The following is a 23067-nucleotide window of genomic DNA, read 5'->3' on the forward strand; positions in this document are numbered from 1 at the left end:
TTCTAGCCTGACAGCTTTTTGTACAATAGTTCCAGAACTCAGCTATTCTATACAGAAATTTTATTGAAAAGCTTTAAATTATCAAATACAGACTAGTTTCTATAAATAAATAGAATAAATAACGTGTCATGAGGACCAGTTGTAAGTTTATATAGTATTTCCATCTTAAACTTTATGATTGCCAGTGGCAATGGGCGCATTTGGTCTGGTGATATACTCTAAGAGAGAACCCCAATAACAAACAGGAATTAAACCAATAGTTTTTAATAAAATTTATTCTATAACAGTTGAATAAGAAAGAAGTTACCTTCTGTGGGAACACCAAACAAACCTGAGGAATCTAAGGCGTTTACAGTTCAGCTCTAAAATTCTGTTGGTTTGTCTGAAGCTTGGCTTGAAGGTTAGGGTTTTCTGTTTTGTTTTCCTTAGATTTTATATTTTTTCTTTGGAAGCAATACTTTGTAGTTATTTATAGTTACTACTGCCCTGGCTAGGACAGAACTGAAAAACAAAGAGGAGACCTTAATCAAGGGAAGTTAGCCATGTGCCATGAATGTTTTAAGACTGTCTTTTGTTGGTACTTGCCTTGGTCCATAAGTGAGATTGTGTTTGCGTTCTGTTCAAGCAATCTATCTTGCACTGTGTGTAGTAAATGGCTCTTCAGTTGTCTTCCAGGGCTAATTTGTTCTGAAAACCATTGTAACAAGTTTTCAGTTGGGATGAAAATATGTTTTGACAAACTGACTTTTTATTTGAGGAATCTGTAACTTTTTCATCATACAGAGATCGACTCAAGTATTTGATAACTGCATTTATCTAGTACTATAATTAATGATGCTGTCATTTCTCTCTGACCGTAGGAAATGATGTATATCTGGAATGGCTATGCTGTAATTGGAAAATGTCCCAACTTAACAGAAGGCATGTTAGAGACTTTAATTGAAGCAGAAGAAGCACTGGCAAGAAGTTCAGGTAATCAATGATACAGTTTAAGCAGGTATTTTACAGTGCAATAGCTAAAGATATTATCTGTGAATAGAGAGAGACACTTATTAGTAAAGTTAATCTGATTATAGGAGGAATGCAGATGATGAAACCATAGACTGTTTATGCAGATAGGAATAATGTTCCTTTTTACTATAGCAATAACTTACAATAGCAGCAAGTGGTTTTACATCCACAGATGTGTATTAGGAATAGTTTATGACATGTATTAAAGGACTGTTTATTTTACTAGATCAAAATCAGCATATGCATTGCCTTGATTACTTGGATCATGAAGCTTTGTTATCCTCAGGTACTGTATCTCAGTTTTTAAGGATACATAGGAGACAAAAGTCAGTCTTCTGTTTTAAAGTGCTGTTAATTTATGATGTGTCCTTGGGCTGAACAGTATTGGTGTGTCAACAGTATGCTGTAGAAGGCCGGGACACCAGGGATGGCTTCCTTTGCACTATGAATGAGCATAAGTTAGGGGACAGTATTGAACAGGAACAGGCTCTGCTACCACATCTTCTGTCAGTCTGTTAATTAGCCATCCATGAGAAAGTTCAATTGATGTTCATTTCTTGCCAATTTTTCCCAACTCTTGGGAACACAACCAGTCTGCACAGCTTTTATCAAAAAGTTTGGCCTTACTAAATATTTTATCTTCTTATTATAAACTGCCTTCCCACAAAAGGATCAAGCCTCTGTTGACAAAGGAATATGTGCTAAAGCACTGCATTGCAGTCTTTTCTAGGACCTTGGTCTTCCTGTGCCCATTGTGTTACACAAGATTTGAAAGGGGATAGCTAAAGCTATCCTTTTTAGTTAATTGTGAAAGAGAACAGAAAAATATTTCCAGTGAAGACATCTTAGAAGTTTTTTTGACCCTTTCACTTTCTTTGTCACCCATTTTGCTACATTATTTTGAGTAAGTGAATTATTTCTCTATTCCCTTTTTTTTAGATGGTAAATTGTGGGTAAGGCTGGCTTTTTGTAGGGACTTGTAGAAGCTGATTCATGTTTATAAAACACTATGAGGACATGTAATCGAAAAGTGGGATATATTTTAAATATGCCAACAATTTAAAGAATTACCTGTTCCAAATAGTGACTTGCTGTTTCCAGGTGTCATGCCTTTCTTGAGATGTCCTGACAGAGTTTGAAGCTAAACTATTGTATTTTCTGTCTCACTGTTAGATTTGTAATGCAAGAATCTAACCCTATAAAATAATTAATCTGAGAATGTGCTCCTAGCAGTGTAATACCATATAAAATATAAAAGGAAGACACTGGAAGTAGTGTCTAGAAATGCAAATCTGATATGCACAATTGTGTCTAGGATAGGTCCCTAAATGTTTGCTTATACAATCCAGGGTGGTTTGTAGGACATAAGTAGAGAAAATACGTACATGTGAATGTGTTCATGGGACAGATGTCCAGAGAGACAACTAATCTGCTTTTTTTTCTTTAATTATTCTTATGAAATACCTCTTATGTGACCCTGAGTCATCTCGCTGTGCACATATTTAGCATGTCAACTTTTGCCCTTTTCCCTGTTCCTTCTGATTTAGTTTGCTTTAGGCTTCTAAAGCAACTTTAGTTAGTCTTTAGGCATCTTGCCTCAGATTTGCTTTGCTGACACATGTATGTAGGTGTGGGACTTAGCAATAGGAGTGACTCCAACTGTAGGATCAAGGCCTCCAACTGCATAGTCCAAAGGGAAGCAGCTGGTTCGTGCAGTGTCTGTCAGCATTTTATCAGCTGGAGTGGTAGAGGAAGAGCCAGGTAAGGATTGGAGTAGTGGAAACAAGGTGAGATTCAGTAGCACACAATGCACAGCGTTGCACATTTTGCAGAAATTATTATCTAGTATTTCATGAGTTGGAAATGAGCAAGCAAGCTGAAGATTTTGCTTTGTGAACTTTAAGACTATGCTGCCTATATGGAGTGGCTATGAAAAAGCCAGATGTTTTCTTTGAAATGTATCATGCAAAAATTTTCAGGTGGAGAAAGGTGGTTGTTAGTCATGACTTTGAACTAGGCACTGGTGAGGCTGGTAAGACTCGGCACTCATAGTTAGAAATATAAACTCAAAAGAGGTGAAAAGAAGGTAGGGTGAGAAGATGAGGGGATGTGAGCTGCAGGTGGCAAACTTTGGCATATTTTTCTTTAGTCAAAGAAAGATGGAGAATTGATAAAACACTTGCCTATGAATAGGGCATGTGACTAGAAGTCAAGGAAGAAGAGCTATACATACTAAAGGGCAATAAAGGCATACGGTTAAGAGATTTTAAGCTGAACCTCAATACTGCCAAAGTGGATGCTTTAAGTTAGTTTTTGGGTGTTGGAACAATAAGGTTGTGGAATAGTCTTTCAGTGGGAAAAGGGAGGGAAAGAACAGCCCAGCAATTTTTCGATAAAGTTTGATTTATTTATGAAAAGGTGGATATATGTTTGTCTCTGCATGAAATGAACTGAATTGACCAGTTAGTTCATTCTGTCCTGTGTTCCAGTAAATGGATTGTGCTCACGCCTACCTATGTAAAAGTTTTCCTACAGGTAGGAAAGTCTCTGCTGCTCTGGAGTTTTCTAAAATGTGCCATTTACTTCATCTTTCAGCTACAGAATTACTAGCAGATGACCAGTGTGTGATAAAATTGTTAAAAGGTTTATGCCTCAAGCATTTGGGCAAGATCTCAGAAGCAGAAGACCATTTCAATTACATCTATTTAAAGTAAGTTTTCATACCTGGCATATAGGAGAGCTCTTGAATTTCTCAGTAACTATTCATCTCAAGTAAGAGGAGATGCAACCATGATATGAATAGAAAGGAGGGGACTGCAGTGTCTTCAGTATTTATTTCAGTTGCTTTGATATCAAGGAATTGCAATTTTAATTGCCAGTGTTGTCAGCCATGTATGGAAGAACAATTGCAAATCTGTGCTTTTTACTGAGCTATTTTCCCATATTGGGGGACTATACATGCATAAAATTTTTGAGATACCACTTCCTTTTTTTCACCTGCTTCATCTTACCAGTCATGAAGAAGCTGTACACAAAAAGCCAAGTGCAGTCTGCAGAGACAGATGGCAGCACGATTGTACTTGGAACTTCTATGCAACATGCAGTGAATGGCATCTCTTTTTGTCAATTCACATGGATAGAGTTCATAATATTGTAATCTTTTCTAATAATTCCCTGATAATAAAGGCAATATTTCATAATCCTGAGAAATAACATAATGTGTCGGATGGTTATGCAAAACACACATTTGAAAACCTGGAATATAGCTTTAGATAGAGAATGTGACAAGTGTCATAATAGAGACTTGACAGCTCCTTCTGATCTTAGCTAATCTAATTATTTGTGTTTGGAGCTGTTAAATGAAGGAAACAACATATTATTTCAAGATCTTGAGGCTATTTCTTTTCCAATGCAGTGAGAAGAAGGTAAAATATGACCATTATCTAATTCCAAATGCCTTGCTGGAGCTGGCGATACTGTATCTAGACCAGGATAGAAGAGAAGAAGCAATAAAACTACTGGAAAGAGCAAAGTAAGCAAGTGAAAAGTCTGTGCTGATGCCTGATGGGTCCATATGGTATTCTGGTTAGCAGGAAGCAGAAACATTTCATTAATACCGTGGAAACTCATTGTTATATTTATTCAATGGAAGCATGCATGCACTAGTTTTGGTTTGTACCTTTCTATTGGTAGACATTATCTGATCGTTCAGTCTGTGACTTACCCATCCATTCTGGTAAGAGCAAAAAAAATTTTAAAGATGTTAATATGAATGTCAAGGGCTTCCATAAGAAATAATCCATGTATAACAAAATGTAATAATATTTGTAGTCTGTTTACTTATTCATAAAAGATGTATTGGATTAAATCAAAGCTCTGTGTTATGGCTAAGATAGCATTCCTCTAATTGATGGCTAGCAGCGCTGTTTTCTTTCTTTGATGAAATACATTTAAGGTAATGTTTCAGGTTGCGTTTACTATCTTTGTATTGTTTCATCTGCATCTGAAAGGCAACTGAAATACTTGCTTCTACTGTTTTGTGGGATTGGTTTTTCTAGCAAAGTAGGTTTATCAGGAATAGTTGGACTTGATCGTGTATGTTCTCTATAATAAAATTAACAAAATATGGGGGTGGAGGGGATCCAAACCAAACAACCCTCGCCTTCTTCAAGCATCCTGCAGCAGGGTGGTTCACCCCTCTGCCTGGATCCTGAATGAGTCCAGATGTCTCCATCTTCCCAAGTGCAGAGAGCCGCACCAGTCACTGCCACAGGTGTTAGTAGCTACAAAACTGATGTCTGGCCCCAAGTTTCAAAGAGGTCAGGTAGAATTTTTGTGTTGAGCTTTTGTCCAAGTCAGTCCACTATGCAAGACGGAGTGGTCAGTCAGCCTACCGAAGATTATGCCAAGGGCCTGTCGACACAAAAATTAACATATTGCAATTCTTAATCTCCTATGCTTGTGAGCCTGGTTCTCTGTAGACTCATGGAAGATATTACGAAGAGCAAAAATTGCATTAGCAAAACGCTATGGAAAGTGTTTCAGTTGGTTTCATATTCTTCAAAGCACGCCTCTCCTCCTGTCCTCATTTCCTTAGTTCAAATCTCTATTGAGATCTAGAAATCAGTGATTCAGAGCTTCTCATTCCATCTGGTACTTCTGTTGCTTGCTGCTCAGCCATCACACCTTTCCCCTGATGGCTCTGTGTGGCTCGGGTCACAGGCTGCCTTGAGGGATGGTGTTTAGCTTCAAGAAAAGCACCAGCAGACAGCAGCTCTTAAAAATCTGTTGTTACTCAGTGAATGGAAAGCTAATACTCAGACATACTATGCTCAAAGAACTCATGGAAACTGTAATAATATGCAAAAAAAACCCAACCCAACAAACAAACCACCAAACACAAAACCCTTCCTTGTTTCAGTCAGTCGTAAAAAATGCAGTCCATACATTTCCACCTGTGGCTGCTACACTGCATTAAAATGCACAGGGTTTGTAAGCTTTCAGCTAGAAATGCTGAATGTCTTTGCACCCACGAGAGGGAGGCGCATTGTCCACAGTAGGTTTCAGGACTGCAGAATTATGTTTGCAGTTGGCAGGAGTGCAGACAAGCACTCGGCTTGTGCATGACGCTTGATTTGCTTGACCTAAATCCACATACTGCTGCTGGCTTGAATGATTCAACTCTGGGATAAAGAGTGGAATGAGATGATAAACAGTTTTGGCTTGGTCATCCATGGAAATATTTCTACTTGTATTACTGTAAGCTACCAGCAAGAATATCAGCCTACTGAGGAGAAGTACAGTATCTGCATGACAAAATCTACTTAATTTAAATAAAAAACTTCAGAGAGTTTCAGATCAGCATACAGTACAACCCAGTCATCTCCTTTTCTCATTCAGCCTCTTGGGTATTATTATAAGCTGGTATAGGATGGGTGTGGAATTTCTTGTTTCCACCAAGAGACTTCCACTGCCATAGCAACAGATACCATGCTTCCATGCTTGATTCGAATTATGAATTTTGAACCAAAGTGCTTTCAAGGTATATAGACTGTTTAATACTTAATGTTTCTGTAAAGATGACAAATAGCTCTAGAAGAAAATTAGCGTGGTCTTATCTTTGGTATCTGGATTCTGTATCCATCCTGCAAGAGCTGACATGCTAATTCGTATTGAGTAGGATCTGCACTTTCTGTGTGGTCCTATGGGGCAAAATTTCTTCTTTTATATGAGCTTGTCCATGAAAATACAGATCCTTTTAGTGTTTCTGTAACTCTTCAGAGTGTGACATAGCTACTGGAGACTATTGGCAGATGACACTGCTGAGTCAGCCACTAGATGTTTGTGAGGGAATTCCTGTCAGTCTTTCCCCAGGGTGGTGAATTGCTCATCGAAAGCTGATATGGAGTCTCATGTGTGCCCACTTTCTTTTTCCAAGCTTCTAGGGCAGCAAATTGTCTGGCCTTATTTCCTACACACAGTACATATTGTTGACAACCACAGGATGCAGGTGGGGTGTTCCCCTCTTCTGAATCAGCACAGCTTCTCTCTTTTTCTCCCGCCCCCCCCTTTTCTTTTTTCCTTTCTTTCCTATTTTCTCTACTTCCTTGAAATGTGTCTGATGAATTAAGCTGAGTCCATTTTATTAGAACGATAAAAAAAAATATCCTGAAAATGTTTGTATTCAAATTTGTCAGTTATACTGGGGGGGGATCTAATTTCTGAATGTAAACTAAGTGGATGTTATAGATATTTAATGTTAACTCAATATTTTGATTGAGTGGAACAGATTCAGTTACTTATTAGGCTATATTTTTCTGGTAATTGCCAGACAGTGGAACTACAAATAAAGAACAAAGAGCTGTATTGTTTGGCTAGGAACATATGCCTTGTATTTTAGAGTAGGCAACAAAGGAGCTTGTGAAGAAAAGCTTTTTTGCTGTCTACTGTTGTTCTGCTTAGAACAATAATATAAAGATGACTTGTTAAAAATATATATATTCATCAGACTGATCTGCTTTTGTTTTAGACAAAACTACAAGAATTACTCCATGGAAACAAGAACACATTTCAGAATTCAAGCTGCCTTGCACCAGGCCAAATCCCCCCCTGAAAATGGAATGCACTCTGGAGCCTCAGCAGTGTCGTAACTTTTTCTTCTTTGATGTCCTGTTTGTTGCAAACTTTGGTGCAGAAAATTACTGACATTTTAGAATTCTTTTTCCTTCTCTTTCAAGTCAGTTGGAAACCAAATCATTTAAAATTTTAAAGGTGATGCATAAAACATTAATCTAGTGTAATAACATGGCAAAAACCCAGTCAAACCAACCATAACCTGAAAAACATTGTTTTTCCAACGGTGGCTTTTTGAATACTTACATCTGTGTAATTAATTTTTCAATCATGTGTGCCTTTTTTCTTGCTTTGGCAACATTTACTAAGCAAGCTACAACATAAAGAGGAACAATTGAAAAAAAACCAAACAACAAAACCTGAAAGATTCATGGATTTAATCTCAGTTGGCTGTAAATGTTTGAATTCATACTGCTGGGGGCTGAGAAGGAAGCATCACTTTTTCCAAGTACCTACTTAGCTGAAATGATGTGAGAAAATCTCAGTGCACAAGAAACACAGCAGGGAGGAGCTCTGAATCCTGGGCGTTTCCAGTTGTGCATCGAAAGCTTCTCTTTACCAGCTTTTACTTGTCACATTTTTGCTTCTATAAGAAACTCACTGGTGAAAAAAATGGTCTCCCTTATGAAGTGTCTTGACTTTTTCTTTAATTTGGTTTTCCTGTCAAGTCTGCTGCTTGTAGCAGCTGAATGATTTACCAAGGATTTGATGGGGGCAGGGTGATGACAGTATAAAACTGCATCACCACTTCTTTGACAAGTTTAAAAATGGGAGGTCCTTAGGAAACAGTTTTTTTCATCAGAACGAACATGATTTGAAGTTTATATCATATTTAAAGCACAAGTCCTTGAAGGTCACTTAAGAAACAGCAATATTGCTCTGGCTGCACAGCAGTATAGAGTTACTTTGACCATCAATTCCTTCTTAAAACAATTGTTCTTAGGTTTGCCTAACTCGAGATGTCCATGTTTAAAGAGATCATATGGCCATGTTTCCTGTGTTCAGAAGCTGGGGTTGGAACAGGCAGTCTTGGCACAGTGCTCTCCTTTTAACAAAGGAGAGCCCTTTATCTTTTAGCTCTTTAGTGATCTTTCGGGGGAATTCCTATGTAAGGGGCTTTGAGGATAGAGCAAAGAGCTAGCTCTGCTTTCCAGTGCTGTCTGCCATAGAATTGCTGCTTTTCTGCAAAACTGTTGAAGTCAGACATAACACATTTGACTCATATTTACCGCTCTCCAGGCTAGCTCCATGTTGTATGCCTGTGGTTTTTTGGGGCACACTTCTACCTCCCTTTTGAAAGAGCTTCTTCCCCATGACCTGTTCTGATATGTGGAGATGGGAGGTCTTCTGACAGCTCTTTTACTCCAATGGAAATGTTTGTCAGGAAGATTCATGTCTATGTACCTCATAGTGAATATTCTTTCTAAAGTGATTGTTCCCAGCGGAAGAGAAAATTGACAGTTTATAGCTCTGCTTTTACCTCCTCTAAGGAAATTACATTGTTTTATAATTCCAATTTAATATGCAAGGAGACAGAACCACCTGTTCCTCAACACGGAGAACCCGCATTGTCTTAAAAATAGACACCCTTTATAAAAGTCTTCCCAAGGTAAAAACATTAGATGAAGAATGAATTTTTTTTATAGTTACTTTCTCAGATAAATTCAGTTCAGATAAATTTCTCAATTCAGATAAAATTCAGTATAAAGTTATGCTATTTACATATTGCACATCAAAACTGAAGTGTAAAAATTCAGTCATTCTTTGTATAGAATAAAAAAGATTCTTGTTCTATTTCATGCATGTAATGCCTCTTCTTCCAGTTGTGTCCTTTTCAAATATTTTGGCAGTCTTAGCATCTTTTAAGCAAGCAATGCCATGAAAATTAGCATAAATTGAACTTTGCAGAAAGTGAACGGTCCTTCCAACTGTAGATTCATCTCTCAAGGCCACTGAAACAATCTATGAAATTTCACCCACAATCGAGTTTTGCCTGATCTTAGATACCTCACACAAAGAACATACTGTGCGGTATGCAGCCAGCTTCCCTGATTGTTTGCAGTGATGAAAATCCTGAGATTTTCATAATCCTCTTTGGTCGACCACAAACACCTGTCAAACGATGGACCTGATCTCCAGCTTCAGCTGAGGGCTTTGTAACAGCCATGATCAAGTAGTCCGTGCTTTCACTCTGACTTTCTAGCTCGCAATCAACAGAAAATATTCACCTTCCAGATGCTACACTAAAGATTTACGGCCTGTAATATTCTGAACTCAGTAAAGGACGATAACACCTTGCATGAATGGAAGGTCTGGTACATTGTCACTGTATATGTTTTTCAACATGTTACATTTCGAATTGCCCGCCGTTACTCTGTTCATCAGTGTACTTCATTTTGATTCTGTTCTGTGACTAGAGATCAAAAACTCAGTGGTTTCAGTCTGGGCTGGAAGGCTGATGGGATTGTTTTTCCATCACTTTTCCTGAAGCTGCTCCACACTGCCTGAAGTGGCTCTCCGGAATGGTAAATTGTTTCATCTGTTTGGAGTCCCGAGTATAATGAATTAAAGAAAGCACACCTGGTGCAAGTTCTCAAACAGCTTCAGCATTCAATATGTTCAGTATATCCACTTACCAGAAAATAGCAGGCACTCTAATGAAATCACAAATCAAGGATTTTCAGCATGGCCTAAGATTCAGGAAATGTAAGTAGTACTTCAGTTGGATATAGCCAACACCTCATTTGCAGAAGCAGCACTTCCTTCTGCTTTCAAACACTGCATTGCCTGAGCAATGCTAGAGAAACCAACTCTGCGTACTAGGCTTCAGCCAGCAACTGCTGGTATCAATTCTTCTCAGTCCTCAGCAAAGCCAGAGAAGTTAACCAAAGGCAAACTACTAATTCACATAGCAGAAAACAGTTTTCTGCACTTGGTAGGACCTTTATCATGAAACTTACAAACTGTATTTCTATGTATTTTTTTTTCAGTAGGACTGATAAGTGGTTTCTGGACAGTAGCTGAGGAGGTGTAGAAATTCATACTCGGTTTCCTGGATGCCTGCAGCAATTGCCATGGTGCCCCACATGATATCGCTATGCCATCTGGAAGTGGTAGTGGTCAGGAAAGGAAAAGCGGTAAAACGAGCATCGCTTTTATCATTAGATCTGATATGTGGAATCCATGTATGTATGGTGTCTCATTAAACTGAAGGGAGGATATGGGCTGAAAAGCCAGCAGCTTATACTGAGGTCTAACGAGGTGTAACTATATGAACACCTCACTACTATAAATAACACTAGATGACATAACCTGTTGGATGAAGAATGGTGGGCTGGACCTGAACCTAGTCACAGGTTTTCTTGATGATCTGAAGAGATTTTGATGAAGTCATAAACATGATACAACTACTATTACTTAGAAACATCCACTTATGATTGCTCAACTCAACCAGTAGCATAGGAACGTGCTTTGATTTATTACTGATACACAGTTCTATTACAATCTACAATTAATGCATTTTGTCATGGATGATTAGTTTAAAGACTGTCCCATTCTGATACTGCCTAGCCTCAGGTTGTTTACAGTGCAGTGGTAGAGCATTCAAAACTTTCCTTAGGAAACTGCCTTTTATAAAATATAGCAGCATAGAACAGGATCATATCAAACATTTCCTCCCATTTCATACAGTTTTCAGCATTAAATCCTATATTAATTTGAGTGCCTTTTTAGTTGGCCTGGGTCCAAGACCACTGAAAGGTCATGGGATGATAGCTTTCACAGTTTGCATGCCTCTGGCCCAAGAGAAGCATCAAGTAATGTTCCTCTGTGTGAAACAACGCTTTCCTAGAGGTCGGTCCCAGAATGCAAAAGGCATTCCTGAGAGTTTAAACACAACCCTGTCAGCCTCCAGTTCCACCTGCGAGATGCGTGCGTTTGCCTTCTCAAGCATAAAAACAGACCAGCAAAGCAAATGTATATGAAATGACCAAAACAATGCGTTCCACGCAGTTCCCCCTCTGGGAGGAAGAGGAGAAGATAAAGAGGTGAGTCATGCTGTTCACAGCTGTACAGGAAAACGTCACTGATGAGCAAGATTGGAAAACCTGAACAGACTAGAAATGAACTTGCTTCTTTTCTCATTATGTTCTGCAAATACCTTTTTGTGATATATTAAAGCAAAGCGTGTATTGGCAAGTATTTTAATTGAATGATTTGTCATCATAAAATATTTTTAAGATGCTACCTGGGTTTGCTTCAGGTGTTTAAAAAAAAAAGACAAATACAAATACTGTCTTTCAAAAACATGCCCAGTCAATCACTGCCTCCAAGATTTATGAACAGCAAGAGAGCTAATAAATACCTGCATTGCACTGTAGTAAAATTCTGCATGGTGTTTGCTCCAAATGCAACAATGTTTTTGTAGGACTAGGCTGTGTTCCACTATTTTCTGGGTACTTAACTTTCATTCCTGGCTAAACACAGGCAAAATGTTTTTTTTAGCATTATGTATTGTGTTCAATTCTACTTGCTTTGTCTCTCCTTAACTATTTTACAGAAATAATACAAATCAAAGCAGTCACACACACCCCTGCATGCTCTCTTTATGGTCTGCTTCAATTCACAAACGAAAAAAAAATGTTTATCTCACGTTAGTCAAGTGCTGTGACAACAGCTTCGGGTCTGTGGCTGAAAAGCAGTGTAGCAATGTGGTGTGAAAGAGTAGGTAAGTAGAAGCTGCAATATTCTGGACAGTTGTCATCCCTTTTATCCTGTGTCATGCAGGGTGTGAAGGTAAGAATGACTTCCTTAGCGCTGAAGCTGTATGGGATGTTTGTCTGCAAGCGCTGGAGCCACAGGGGCCTTGCTTGGTGTGACAGCGTCATAGGGGCAGTTCTAGGATGAGCTGGTGTTTTGTTTGTGGATGTGGTGCTTTTCCTGACATTTTGGTAAAAATGTCTGAGGATCCTATCTGAAGATGCAAAATAGGAACTTCTTCTCTAACCGTTATTCGGTAAATCATTCTAGAGAGAAGCAGCAATGCCGTTTAACTCTAGAAGATTAATATATGGATCACGTTCAATATCATCTTCATTTGGGTACAGTACCCAGTACTGCTGTCATCGCTACCAAGGTTACACAGCCTCTGTTGGGCAGCTGTGAAGTTTTTTTAGAAGCAACCAGCAGGGCAAGTTACAGGTTGGGTATTTGCTTTGGGCTTCATTCTTACCGTTCATGGATCCTGGGTCTTGGGTCAGATTTCCGTTCCATGATGCTGGGCTCATCGCTAATGCAAATAATTCTTGGTATTCCTAAGGAACAGCAGGAAGCTCACGTGTGCTGCCTTTGCTGCACGTCTATTGAAAGTGTATCATCTGTGACACACACACAAAGAAGTATATATAGGCATACACAAAAAGTATATGTATGTATATTCACGTACACCAGTAGCAGGCTCTGTAGCCAAAGCTTTTTGAAAAGTTTGTCAGAACTGTTTGAACTATTAAATTCAGCACTTAAAAAAAAAAGGTGAAATACATGAAGCAAAATCTTCTTTGACACCTTTTCAGATGATGGCCAAGGAAAATACAGGGAGGTTAAGGGCCTTTACTAATGGTTTGCTGTGGGATCATAAAAGAAACAGAGTATCCCAAAACAAATGGGCAATCTAGCAAGAGCCCCGCCATGAGGTAACCTCACCAAAAAGCAGTTTTAGGCTGGAGAGTTCAAGGGCATCAGTTTTTACTCTGGAATGACTAGCAGGGCCCTGCGTCAGGGGGACAGCACCTGGGATGGCTCTGGCCTGCTCAGAAAATAGTTTCGTGGTGATTCATCATTTTCCCCTGAATTTCTGCCTTGTATGTCTTCCTCAATCTGCTTACCCAGTGTGAGTTCTTGGTTGGACAGGCAGCTACCACTGTGTGGCAGAAGGTAAGAAAAACATGCTAAAAAGGTGGATGTGTGGCTGTCTTTCTGCAGTGAGAACCCTGGCAAAAGTGTCTAGTGAGCAAGAACAGGGCCTGCTGTATCCAGGAGAAGTGCTTGGTGTGGACAGGCAGGGTGCATGTAATGTGTGCAGTGAATTGACCATTTACTGTTGTGTGCAGAGTTGTTGTTGACGTGCCTTATTTAAACTGAACACAAATATTTTTCTAGGGGCTGGTGCTGCACAGAATAGGTTTATCAAGTTAGTTCTACTTGTTTTCCAACTGAGTGGACAGAGAAGGTTTGGGGGCTTTTTGTTAGTTTAGTATAGTAGTTCCACTCTTGCTGAGTAAGTACATACCTCTGTGCTGTTAGAGACATGTACAGGCATTTCACAAGTATTGTTTTTCATTATATAGATTCTTTGCTGCAGCTTTTAGCTAAGTGTCTGTGCAAAGCACAATAAATCTGTTGCTAGCATGCAAATATAGTTATTCTGCTTAAATCAAAAAGATGCTTTTGCAGAGTGTTTGGACTGGTCTTTTTATCAAAAGGCACTAACTTTGCATTTCATACCAAGAATTGCAAAGCCCCTAACTCTTATCCCAGAACAGGTTTAAATGTAAGATAACCCGCAAAGGATAGTTAGCATAAATTATATTCTTCAAAGTTAAATGCTGTATAAAAGGAAAAGTTAATCCTCAAAGCTAATTTTTATTCAGGGTATTAAGAAGTGTCCTTCTGAACAGATTTTATTCATATTTTATTAAAAACATACATACTAGTTGATAACCTATTAAAAAAAAGCATGGTGTTCATAATAAACTGTATTTGTAATCAACTAGCATCCACCTTGCTTTTAAATCCATTTTAACCCAGAATTTACCTGATGAGAGGCCTTGTCTGTTTGGTTTCAGCCATCTTGTTATTCAACTGACATTCTGACTCAGAAGAATTTTAATCTTTACCACGATTGCACAAGGACAGGAAATGTCGAAGTCTTGAAACTGTGGCAAGTTAAGTAAGTTCAGGTAATCGCTTAGACTAGAAATGTACACTTCGACCACTGCAAAGGGAGACCTGTCAGCCTTCCAAACACATAATTGCTTTCAGCCCTGGGAAGCTGCAAGGCAGTAGGAACTTTTAAAACCCTATGTGGTTAAAGCCTTGCTACAACGCTAGTTCCCCACAGAGAAATTCTCCAGGCTTTTGTTGTTGTTTATGTATAAATTTTATTATTCTCTCCCAGATATGCATAATGAACTGGCAACAAGTAATAGGGATTATCATCCTTAGATGTAAAATGATTAAAGTGGTAATTCCAGTAGCCTGCAAGCATAAAGGTCTGTCTTTGTAAAATTCATTACTTGTCATTGCATCTCTTTTGTCTGAGATTTGTGGGAATTTTGTTTTCTTCTGCTGTGTGAGACAAAATCCATTTCCTACTATAATCTGCAAATGTACCCCAACAGCGTCCTTGCTGTGCAAGCATCACGGACAGTGGCAATGCCCTTGGTCCCTACCTGCTGTTTCTGTGGCAGCTCTTAGTCTTTAAATGGGATAGCAGGTTGCTATGAGAGGCACTGACACGGGCTGTGTGGGCTTCCAAGCTCCATGTCTCTTGTATTGTTGCCTGAAATTGCAGAGGATTGAGCCTGACAATCTACTCAGCTATTTCTGGGTCTGGGCCAGGGTTGTTTTGCCAGTGACGGGTCTGAAGTACAACCAGCATTGTTGTACTGAACGTTTCCATCATACTGCATAGTCACTACGCAATGCTTTAAAGCAACATATTTTGATGACTGGTGATACACCTACAAGCTTGGTTACTTTTACAGCTACTGTGTATATTTTTTTTCCTTCAAATATCTTTGCAGACATTTTTGCCATGGGCCTGTCCACCCTGAACCATAGAGCCCTGCCATAAAAAGGGCAATGGTTGAACAGGTCCAGATGAACAAGAGCCAGCCCTTTCCACTCACTGAGCTGACGCAGACACCGGTTAGGAAACAGCTGTGCTGTAAATGGACTGTCTAATATGTCTGAAGTGTAAGTAATTTATTAGACACCTCTGAGACAGGAGGCAAATATTAGCTTCATCTTACAGATGGTGGAATTAAAACAGATCTGTGTCTTCAGAACTGTAGCTAAAATTCAGGTTACCCAATGTTTTGTGTTAAATTCAGATCAATTACTTTTTTGAATCAGAAATCATCCAGAACAGCACTGCGCCTAAAAACTTGAAAAACACTTGATTTATTTGTTATATTTACACATTTGCTTTAAGCTAGAATTTGAACTTTCTGGAATGTTTTTATGTAATCAGCTTTAGTTTTAGCCCTTCACACCTTTCTGCTATTTAACAAGTATTTTAATAAAAGTAATTTTTTCCCCTTAGCCCAGTAAGTATATCAGTGTTAAAAGTTCAACTACACAAAGTGCCTAGAAAAGGATGCAGCTCAGTAATCAGCCACTCCGTATTCCTTTCAAATCTTTCTTAATCAAGTCTTGTAATAAATAAAAAGACTAATATCAACATGACAATGCTGTTTTTCAGATTGTTCATTTGCCAGTTTTAACAAGATAAAGAAATGAATACTTAATGTGGACATTGTTTTACAAAAAAAAAAAAAGAGAGAGAGGGAGAAACCACACGCCCAAAACAAACAGACAAGAAGGAGGACACAAAGGAACACACATGGAATGATGAAAAGGAACAAAGGAACAACAATATTGCACAACTTCACATCTCTCTGCCCAGATTTTGACCCATGTAATTAGGTGTGTATGAATTCAGCAAAAAGTTGTGTCCAGATAGCTGCGTAGCAATTTGAGTGACTCTAGTACTGCAGGCTGCTTTCAACTCCTTCTGACTGCTACTTGGGGTTCCTCTCTAAGAGAGCAGGTTGCTGTCATCTGCAGGAATAATAAATAAATCAACATGGTGATTCTACACTTCGCTGACCAACCCTTCAAAAATTATCCGTAACACACACAACTCTCATATTTTAAATGCACTACGTCTTCAAAGTGCTTGAGTCTTGATACAACAAGTTGTGTTTAAAGTACTGAAACCTATAGATGAAAAACAATCAAGAATGTTCCCTGATTTGTTGTGGTTAACTCGAGATTGCGTCTCATTTTGCAAGACCAGGACTTCCCAATGTATCAGCATTGCACTTTTATACAAAAGTCACGGTGGGCTACATTGCAGGCGAGGCAGGGCAGGGAGAAAAAAACCAAACATGCTAAGTGGATAAAAGGTCTTTGCAGCCTCAATCTTTGCTAGACCATCTCTAAACAAGCACAATCTGTTTGCTACAGAAATTAGGTGATTGTGTCATTCTGGCTATAGCAGTACTTCCCTCCCCAAAACTGCTAGTATGACAGGCTGTGTTTATATTAACTCTGCATTTACATGCAGAACAAAATATATTTTTCTCATACCTGATTCCATACCTGTTTGGTGGACTGATGCATCAGCCAGCAGGGCTTAACAGATACATTTAATACAGGAGACTGAGATACAGTATGTTTATTCTTAACTTCTGGTAACCTAAGAACTACAAGAATGAGAGATGCAGTATCCATTTGCTGTGATCCAAGACAACCATTTTTAGGGAGGGAAAAAAAGTAGAACAAGTGATCAACACTAACACTACATCAGTTCCAATTTTTTTTTCTTCTTTTTTTTTTTTAAGTCATGGTAGCTTAACTATTTACTGTCCATCTGGCCTACTTGATCAAGTTAAAGGTGACATATAGAGTTTAACGACTGCTGTTCATCAAAACAAACCAAGTTATAAAAATCATTAAACCATTTCACCGTAGGACTTATTTCATATCTTCATATTCTGCATCACTTGTAGAAAAGGGATAATGCATCTCAGTTTGCTTACAAGCTAGGAGATCACTTTGAAGTCTGCATATTCCTAACTGCAAACAAAATATAGCACTTTTAACAGGTTATAAATAAACTGGTTTTCAAGCATAGAGCCAGCCCAACAATAACAATACACTATTAAAAAGACCTAAGGCAATGAATTCCATCTCCAATGGAAAAAAAAAAAAAAAAAAGAAAGAACTGTGCAAACAAGCTTAAAACTATTTCTTTGTGCCAGTGTTATAAAATGGAGATTTCAATAAAGCCTTGACCCAAATGCCAGGACTTGTGAAAAGAATCAGAACAAAACTGGTTACTTTATTTAAGAAAAAAATAATCTTATCTTGCTGCTAATAAAATTGGATACACGCAGTTTAAACATTTACAGTTGCTGTAACACTTTACACAATTCCTATATATGGGTATAAGAACAAACATTAAAAGACAATGGTGGGTCAAGGCTTTACATTAAAAATAACAACCTACTTTTCTATAGTCTCTAAAATACTATGTTTTTTTCAAATATTTGCAGCCATTCAGGAATATTTTTTTATTTATTTATTAGGAAATGTATACTTTGTGCATGATCTTAAATCCTAATTCCTGGCTCTTTGGGCTGAATGACAAAAGGATCAAACCCATTAAAGTGGATGGTCTCCTTGAAGGTTCAGTGGAGAAACCCTGGCTCAGTTAGTCTCATACGATGAAAGCAGTGCTGCATCCACTGGCTCCATGCAGGATGGACAGGTAAAGGATCTCATCAACCAGTCATCTATACAGTCCAGGTGGTAAATGTGCATGCACGGCAGAAATCGGATAGGGTCCCCATAAACAAAGTCCATCATACAAATGACGCATCTGGGGAAGAAAAAAAATCATAAAAATATTTAAGCTGGAAATGAAAAGTAGTGTGATACCTACTCCTGGACGTGTTTGAGTCAAACAGACTTTTAGCACTTGCAGATGCTGTGAGGAGTTCTTCGCTCTGTCAGTGCTGGCTCCACCAAGCACTAGAATTTTTTTTGTGTGTGTGTGTTTTCTTTGTAGTACGTGCCCATCGTTACGATGTTAGTTAGGGCGGGAAGCCTTCTGGAGGCATGGCGGGGGCAGCTCTACAGAGTGCATAAAATCAAAATGCTAAAAGGGAGCCATAAAGGTGAGGAAGTAACATGAAATTATTTCCCTGTGAAGAGAGGATAAAGAGGAAAAAACCTGTAAGGACATGAATTACATGGGTCAGGAAAGTAAGTTTCATCTGTACAAGAAAACAAGCGAAGACAGAGAAAGAGCCTTCTGCAGGGTCATTTTTTTCAGAAAGCTACATTAAATTACAGCCCCTGAAAATAAGGCAAAAACAGCAGGACAAGGTCAGGTTCCCAGGGTGATATCATAAACCAATGCAACAGCCACGTCAGTTCAGCTAGGTTTCTGTAACTTACTCTCTGATCTTCTTCTCGGAGCCGTCTCTTCCAGGATCATAGACTCCTTTAGGTAGGTGCTGAATAAGGCCTATCCTCTGCGCTATTCTGATTTGTTCCTCTTCTGTCAGCTGTGTTGCTAGCCGAGTCTGGCTAGGAGTCGGGTGATAAACAGGAACGGGGACCTGCTCCTAAAATTAAAATATTTCTGTTAAATCCACAGAGGCTTTCCTAGCATTGTGTAGCACAGGACAAGCAATGTATTTAACTTTTCCTCTCTTAGTCCTACAAATGTTTGTACGATCTCCCACTCCTAATTTGCAATTTTAGGACTATAATTACATTGAGAATGGGATAAAGAATTGAGGCCAGTATCTTGAGTAAGGAGCTGCTTGTGGTTGTTCTCTGCAAAAGCTTTTTACCTCCAGGAATCGCTTGTCCATGAAATACATGCAAAACAAATGCCACATGACAACGGCAAATAAACCTTACAGGCACCTGGTGAACTGCTAAGATACCGAATTAAACAGTGTGATGGCTGAGGAAGAGATCCCAGTATTTGCAATAAAAAGTACAGGGTTTTTGTTTGTTTGGTGATTTTTTTTCATTTAGGAAGAATTATTTGCAAAGATGAGGACAGAGCCTATTCTTGAGAGTTCTAGAGAGGACTGTTTTACTGATTCTATAATAACTAAAATTTATGTAAACTGTTCTGGGCCACACAAGCTCCAGTCCAGAATTGTAAATTTAATTCTTGTGTGTTTAAAAAGTGTCACCTGGACAAGGAAAAGAATAGCTTAAGTAATCAATCCAAGTTTTAGTTTTGTTCTCATACATTAATATGATTTTACAAGTTTTCCCAAGCTGGACTTCAACAGCTGCATGTTTAAAGTACATGTTTCCCAAACAAAAAAATGGGCAATGTGTAGGTATTTATTATGCAGTCCTTCCTCTGCCACATTCTCAGAAGCTTCCTCCACATATTAACAAATTTTAGATCAGATGTTTTCACTAATATTCGTATTAACATGGTACTTATTTTACTTGCTTTTAAAGCACTTTTTTGGACATAAATACCCATTTTGAACAGTGGTCAGTAGCCATAAATCCACTGTTAACAGGGAGACTATTTCCTGCAATAGCCTGTACTCCTTAAACAGCAGAAGAAAATTCAACTTAGAGATGTGTTCTGAAAATAAGCCCGGTGCATCAAAGACAATAGCATCAATTCACCTGTTTGAAGAACTGCAAAACTGATGTTTCAGAGGACATTGCTACAGAACAAGCAGACTCAGGAGTGTGTGCAGCTGCACCACAGTAAGTGCTGATGCAGCACACATCACCTCCGACAAAGCTCCCATTGGCAAACTCCCCTCTCTCATCACTGATACGGAAGACGTGGGCTTTCCCACCTGTGATGGAGCAACCACCTTCTGAAACGTGCATGTCCTGACAGAGCATGGATCACAGTGGCATCTCCAGATATTTCTAGCAACAGGAACACAGCTGCGTTCCCCTCTCCTGTTCCCTCTTTGCCTTTTGGCCTGCTCCTGCAGTGGTCTAGTGCAGTGTTCAGGGTTCAGCTGACATCAACACCTGGCAAAGTCCAGATACGGGGTTTAACACACGTAATACTGTGCTTGTAAAACCTGATAAAGCAATGATTCTTTCACTGCTTGGAAGCATGGCATGCAGAAGGACAGACAGGACTCCTGGAAGGCGAGGGGAGAGCAGCCCGAGGGGTGCGCAGCCTCTCACTGGCCATCACCAGGGGTACCCTGCAGCAGAAGTCCTTGCTTATGAGAAATGCTAATCAAAAATACAAGTCTGCCTGGCAATTCGTCTTTTAACACCATGCCTACCACTTGCAACTCAGCTGTGGGGTGAAATTCACAGCCTTCTCTTAATTTAGCCACACTAGGATTCTCCCCTCTGATTTCTGAGCAGAACTCAGAGGATTTATGAGAAGGTTCAAAAGACAAAGTGCTAGCGCTTCTGTAAATTTGATTAATTTCCTGACTACTCTAAAATGTATCTCTCAGAATCACAGATTTCTTCTAGATCAGCTGCCTTTTAATGATTTAAATAATCTAAAGTATTCTCTAATCATTGCTTGGATAGGGAAAAGCACCAGCTGAAGCTAGGGATGATCCATCAGCTATAACAGTATTCATGAAGTGGCTCTGCAACCTTTGGTGCCAGCAAAACAAAGCATTTTTCCCCTTCCAAATGCTGCAGACCCTCTGCACTAAATACATCAGCTCAAGGCAGAGCCCAGGCCTGGTTTTATGTTTCAAAAACTTAACACCACAAACTATCAGTAACTTTTTTTTCCCCAAGGCTTTGCTGTACTTCTTTGGACAGATTATTAAATCAATACGAGAAGATATTACTGCTAGCTCCTTTATTTGTTACAAAGATATACAGAACACTTAGCATTTGGAGAGAGATGCACCCTCCTCCTCATCTCAGAAAAAGAGAGGAACAGTATAACTAACTGCGTGCATGGCAGAGGTTGGTGCTAATAAGTGCAGAAGGAGGGGAGGCTACTGTATTTGACACAGCTCCCCTTGGCAAAGCCATGACTGCAAGTGATAACACAGAAATACAAGGAAAGGCAAAAACAGGAGGAGGAAAAAAGATCCAAGGCCCTCTCAAGATGTCACTGCTGCTTTCAGACAACTGATGGTGAATGCCCATAGCAGAACAGCAAACTGATCATCTCAGCAGAAACTACACAGCAAAAGGAAACTACAGTTAAGTAAGAATCTGTTGTGAGTTAGGATTATCACATTTGGAAAACTCTGACATGATAAATCAGTCACACTGTCCAACTGATGACTGCTTTGGTTAAGTTTTGGAAGTTTTTAAGCCTGTAATAGGCCAAACAAGAATGCAACCCATTTCCCTTGTTCTCGTCTTCTACAGGCACTAGCCATGAGCGACCACCGAGGGACTATGGATTTGGGGAACCCATTGCTGCATTATTGGAGTGTCCCACTCCCATCGGTGTTGTCTTCCCCACAGAGACCTGAAGATGAGGGGCCTGATGGACCCCCCAGGCCCCCTTCCCGTGCCAAATGCACAAATGCTTTCCCGACCGCCAGCACTGTATGGAAACTCCTCCTTTTGGCATCCTGTGTCAGGTTCCCTCACTGCAGAGCCACCACCCTGCGCTACATGTCTGACATAACCAATCGGGGCAGGAATTTATAGTTGCCAGCTGTGGACTTCTACAATTTCACGTACTAGAAAAGAATCTCTTGTCAGATTAGTAACTCTGGGTGAAAATAGTGCTGCCTTTCACCATGACATCTTCATGCTTGTGAATATAAAAAAACTGGGGTTGGTGTGGCTGCCACGCTGTTGTGAAAAAGGCGTAAATTGTACTAATGTTAAAAAAAAAAGTGACCGATTTGATACCCATGATCTGGGGCACTTCCTTAACATGGTGTCTGGTGGCACTTGAATCTCACCTCCTGATTACTATTAAAAGCCTGCCCAAACAGAGCTAGCAGTCCACTGGATACAAACATAGCAGTAAAATGGAAGAACGCAGCTGCGCACATTGCAGAGAGTCAAATTATAGGGTACACCAACAACGACCTTTTCAAACCAGTTCTCTCCCCTCCGACAGATAAAAAGGTGTGTTTATACCTGTATGATTCTAAAAATATTTATGCATGACAATACGAGAGCCTAGATTTCTCTCAGTGCACCGAAATGATGGTCAGTATCCCCAGAGGGGTCAAAGTAAGAGATGGAGCAGACTGCATGAAGTGCTCCCTCAGCTAGACCGTGAGTACCACCTGTCAGCCAAGCTGGGCTCCTTCAGCCCCCAGTAGCCCTGCTGGCATGTGCCCAGGCTGGCTCTGCACACAGCCGCCACCACCCCGCACTGGCAGCTGCATCCTCTGGTTCCTCCACTACCAAGTCTCTGAAGCATTTTTGGAAGTTAAGCTCATCTGACAATAATTTCAAGCTGCCTGTAAGGACAGAGCACAGCCCTGCCTGTGTGGGTTTATCACCCCTTTGCAAATCTTTCACAGTTTATAATGGCTACTTCTATCAGCCCACATTAAAGCAAGGTCCTGCTCACTTCAGCATCGGTGTTCAAGGGTAACGGTGTGAGGATTCAAGACTTCAGTTTACACTTGTAGCTAGAGGCCCCCTGACATGTATGTGTATATATAAAAG

At 39.5% G+C, this 23067-nt stretch overlaps 2 protein-coding genes across 4 annotated transcripts in view; one reads left to right on the plus strand and one right to left on the minus strand.

Annotated features, from left to right (window-relative positions):
• The window catches only part of TTC39A (tetratricopeptide repeat domain 39A), a 52874-nt gene extending 42733 nt beyond the window's left edge, over window positions 1-10141 (plus strand). For all 3 annotated transcript variants that reach the window (XM_064455110.1, XM_064455113.1, XM_064455112.1), the window contains 4 exons: window positions 861-972; window positions 3607-3721; window positions 4427-4543; window positions 7541-10141. In XM_064455110.1, coding sequence (XP_064311180.1) covers window positions 861-972; window positions 3607-3721; window positions 4427-4543; window positions 7541-7661 — 465 coding nt within the window. In that variant the 3' untranslated portion in view covers window positions 7662-10141. The remainder of the gene's footprint in view (window positions 1-860; window positions 973-3606; window positions 3722-4426; window positions 4544-7540) is intronic.
• A 6948-nt stretch (window positions 10142-17089) lies between these two features.
• RNF11 (ring finger protein 11) overlaps window positions 17090-23067 on the minus strand; it is a 33239-nt gene continuing 27261 nt past the window's right edge. The window contains exons 2-3 of the mRNA XM_064455114.1: window positions 18892-19061; window positions 17090-18310 (exon numbers count right to left, since the gene is read on the minus strand). Of these exons, the coding sequence (XP_064311184.1) occupies window positions 18139-18310; window positions 18892-19061 (342 nt within the window). The 3' untranslated portion in view covers window positions 17090-18138. The remainder of the gene's footprint in view (window positions 18311-18891; window positions 19062-23067) is intronic.

The sequence above is a fragment of the Phalacrocorax carbo genome, chromosome 6 (assembly GCF_963921805.1).
Source record: "Phalacrocorax carbo chromosome 6, bPhaCar2.1, whole genome shotgun sequence".
Taxonomy (NCBI): domain Eukaryota; kingdom Metazoa; phylum Chordata; class Aves; order Suliformes; family Phalacrocoracidae; genus Phalacrocorax; species Phalacrocorax carbo.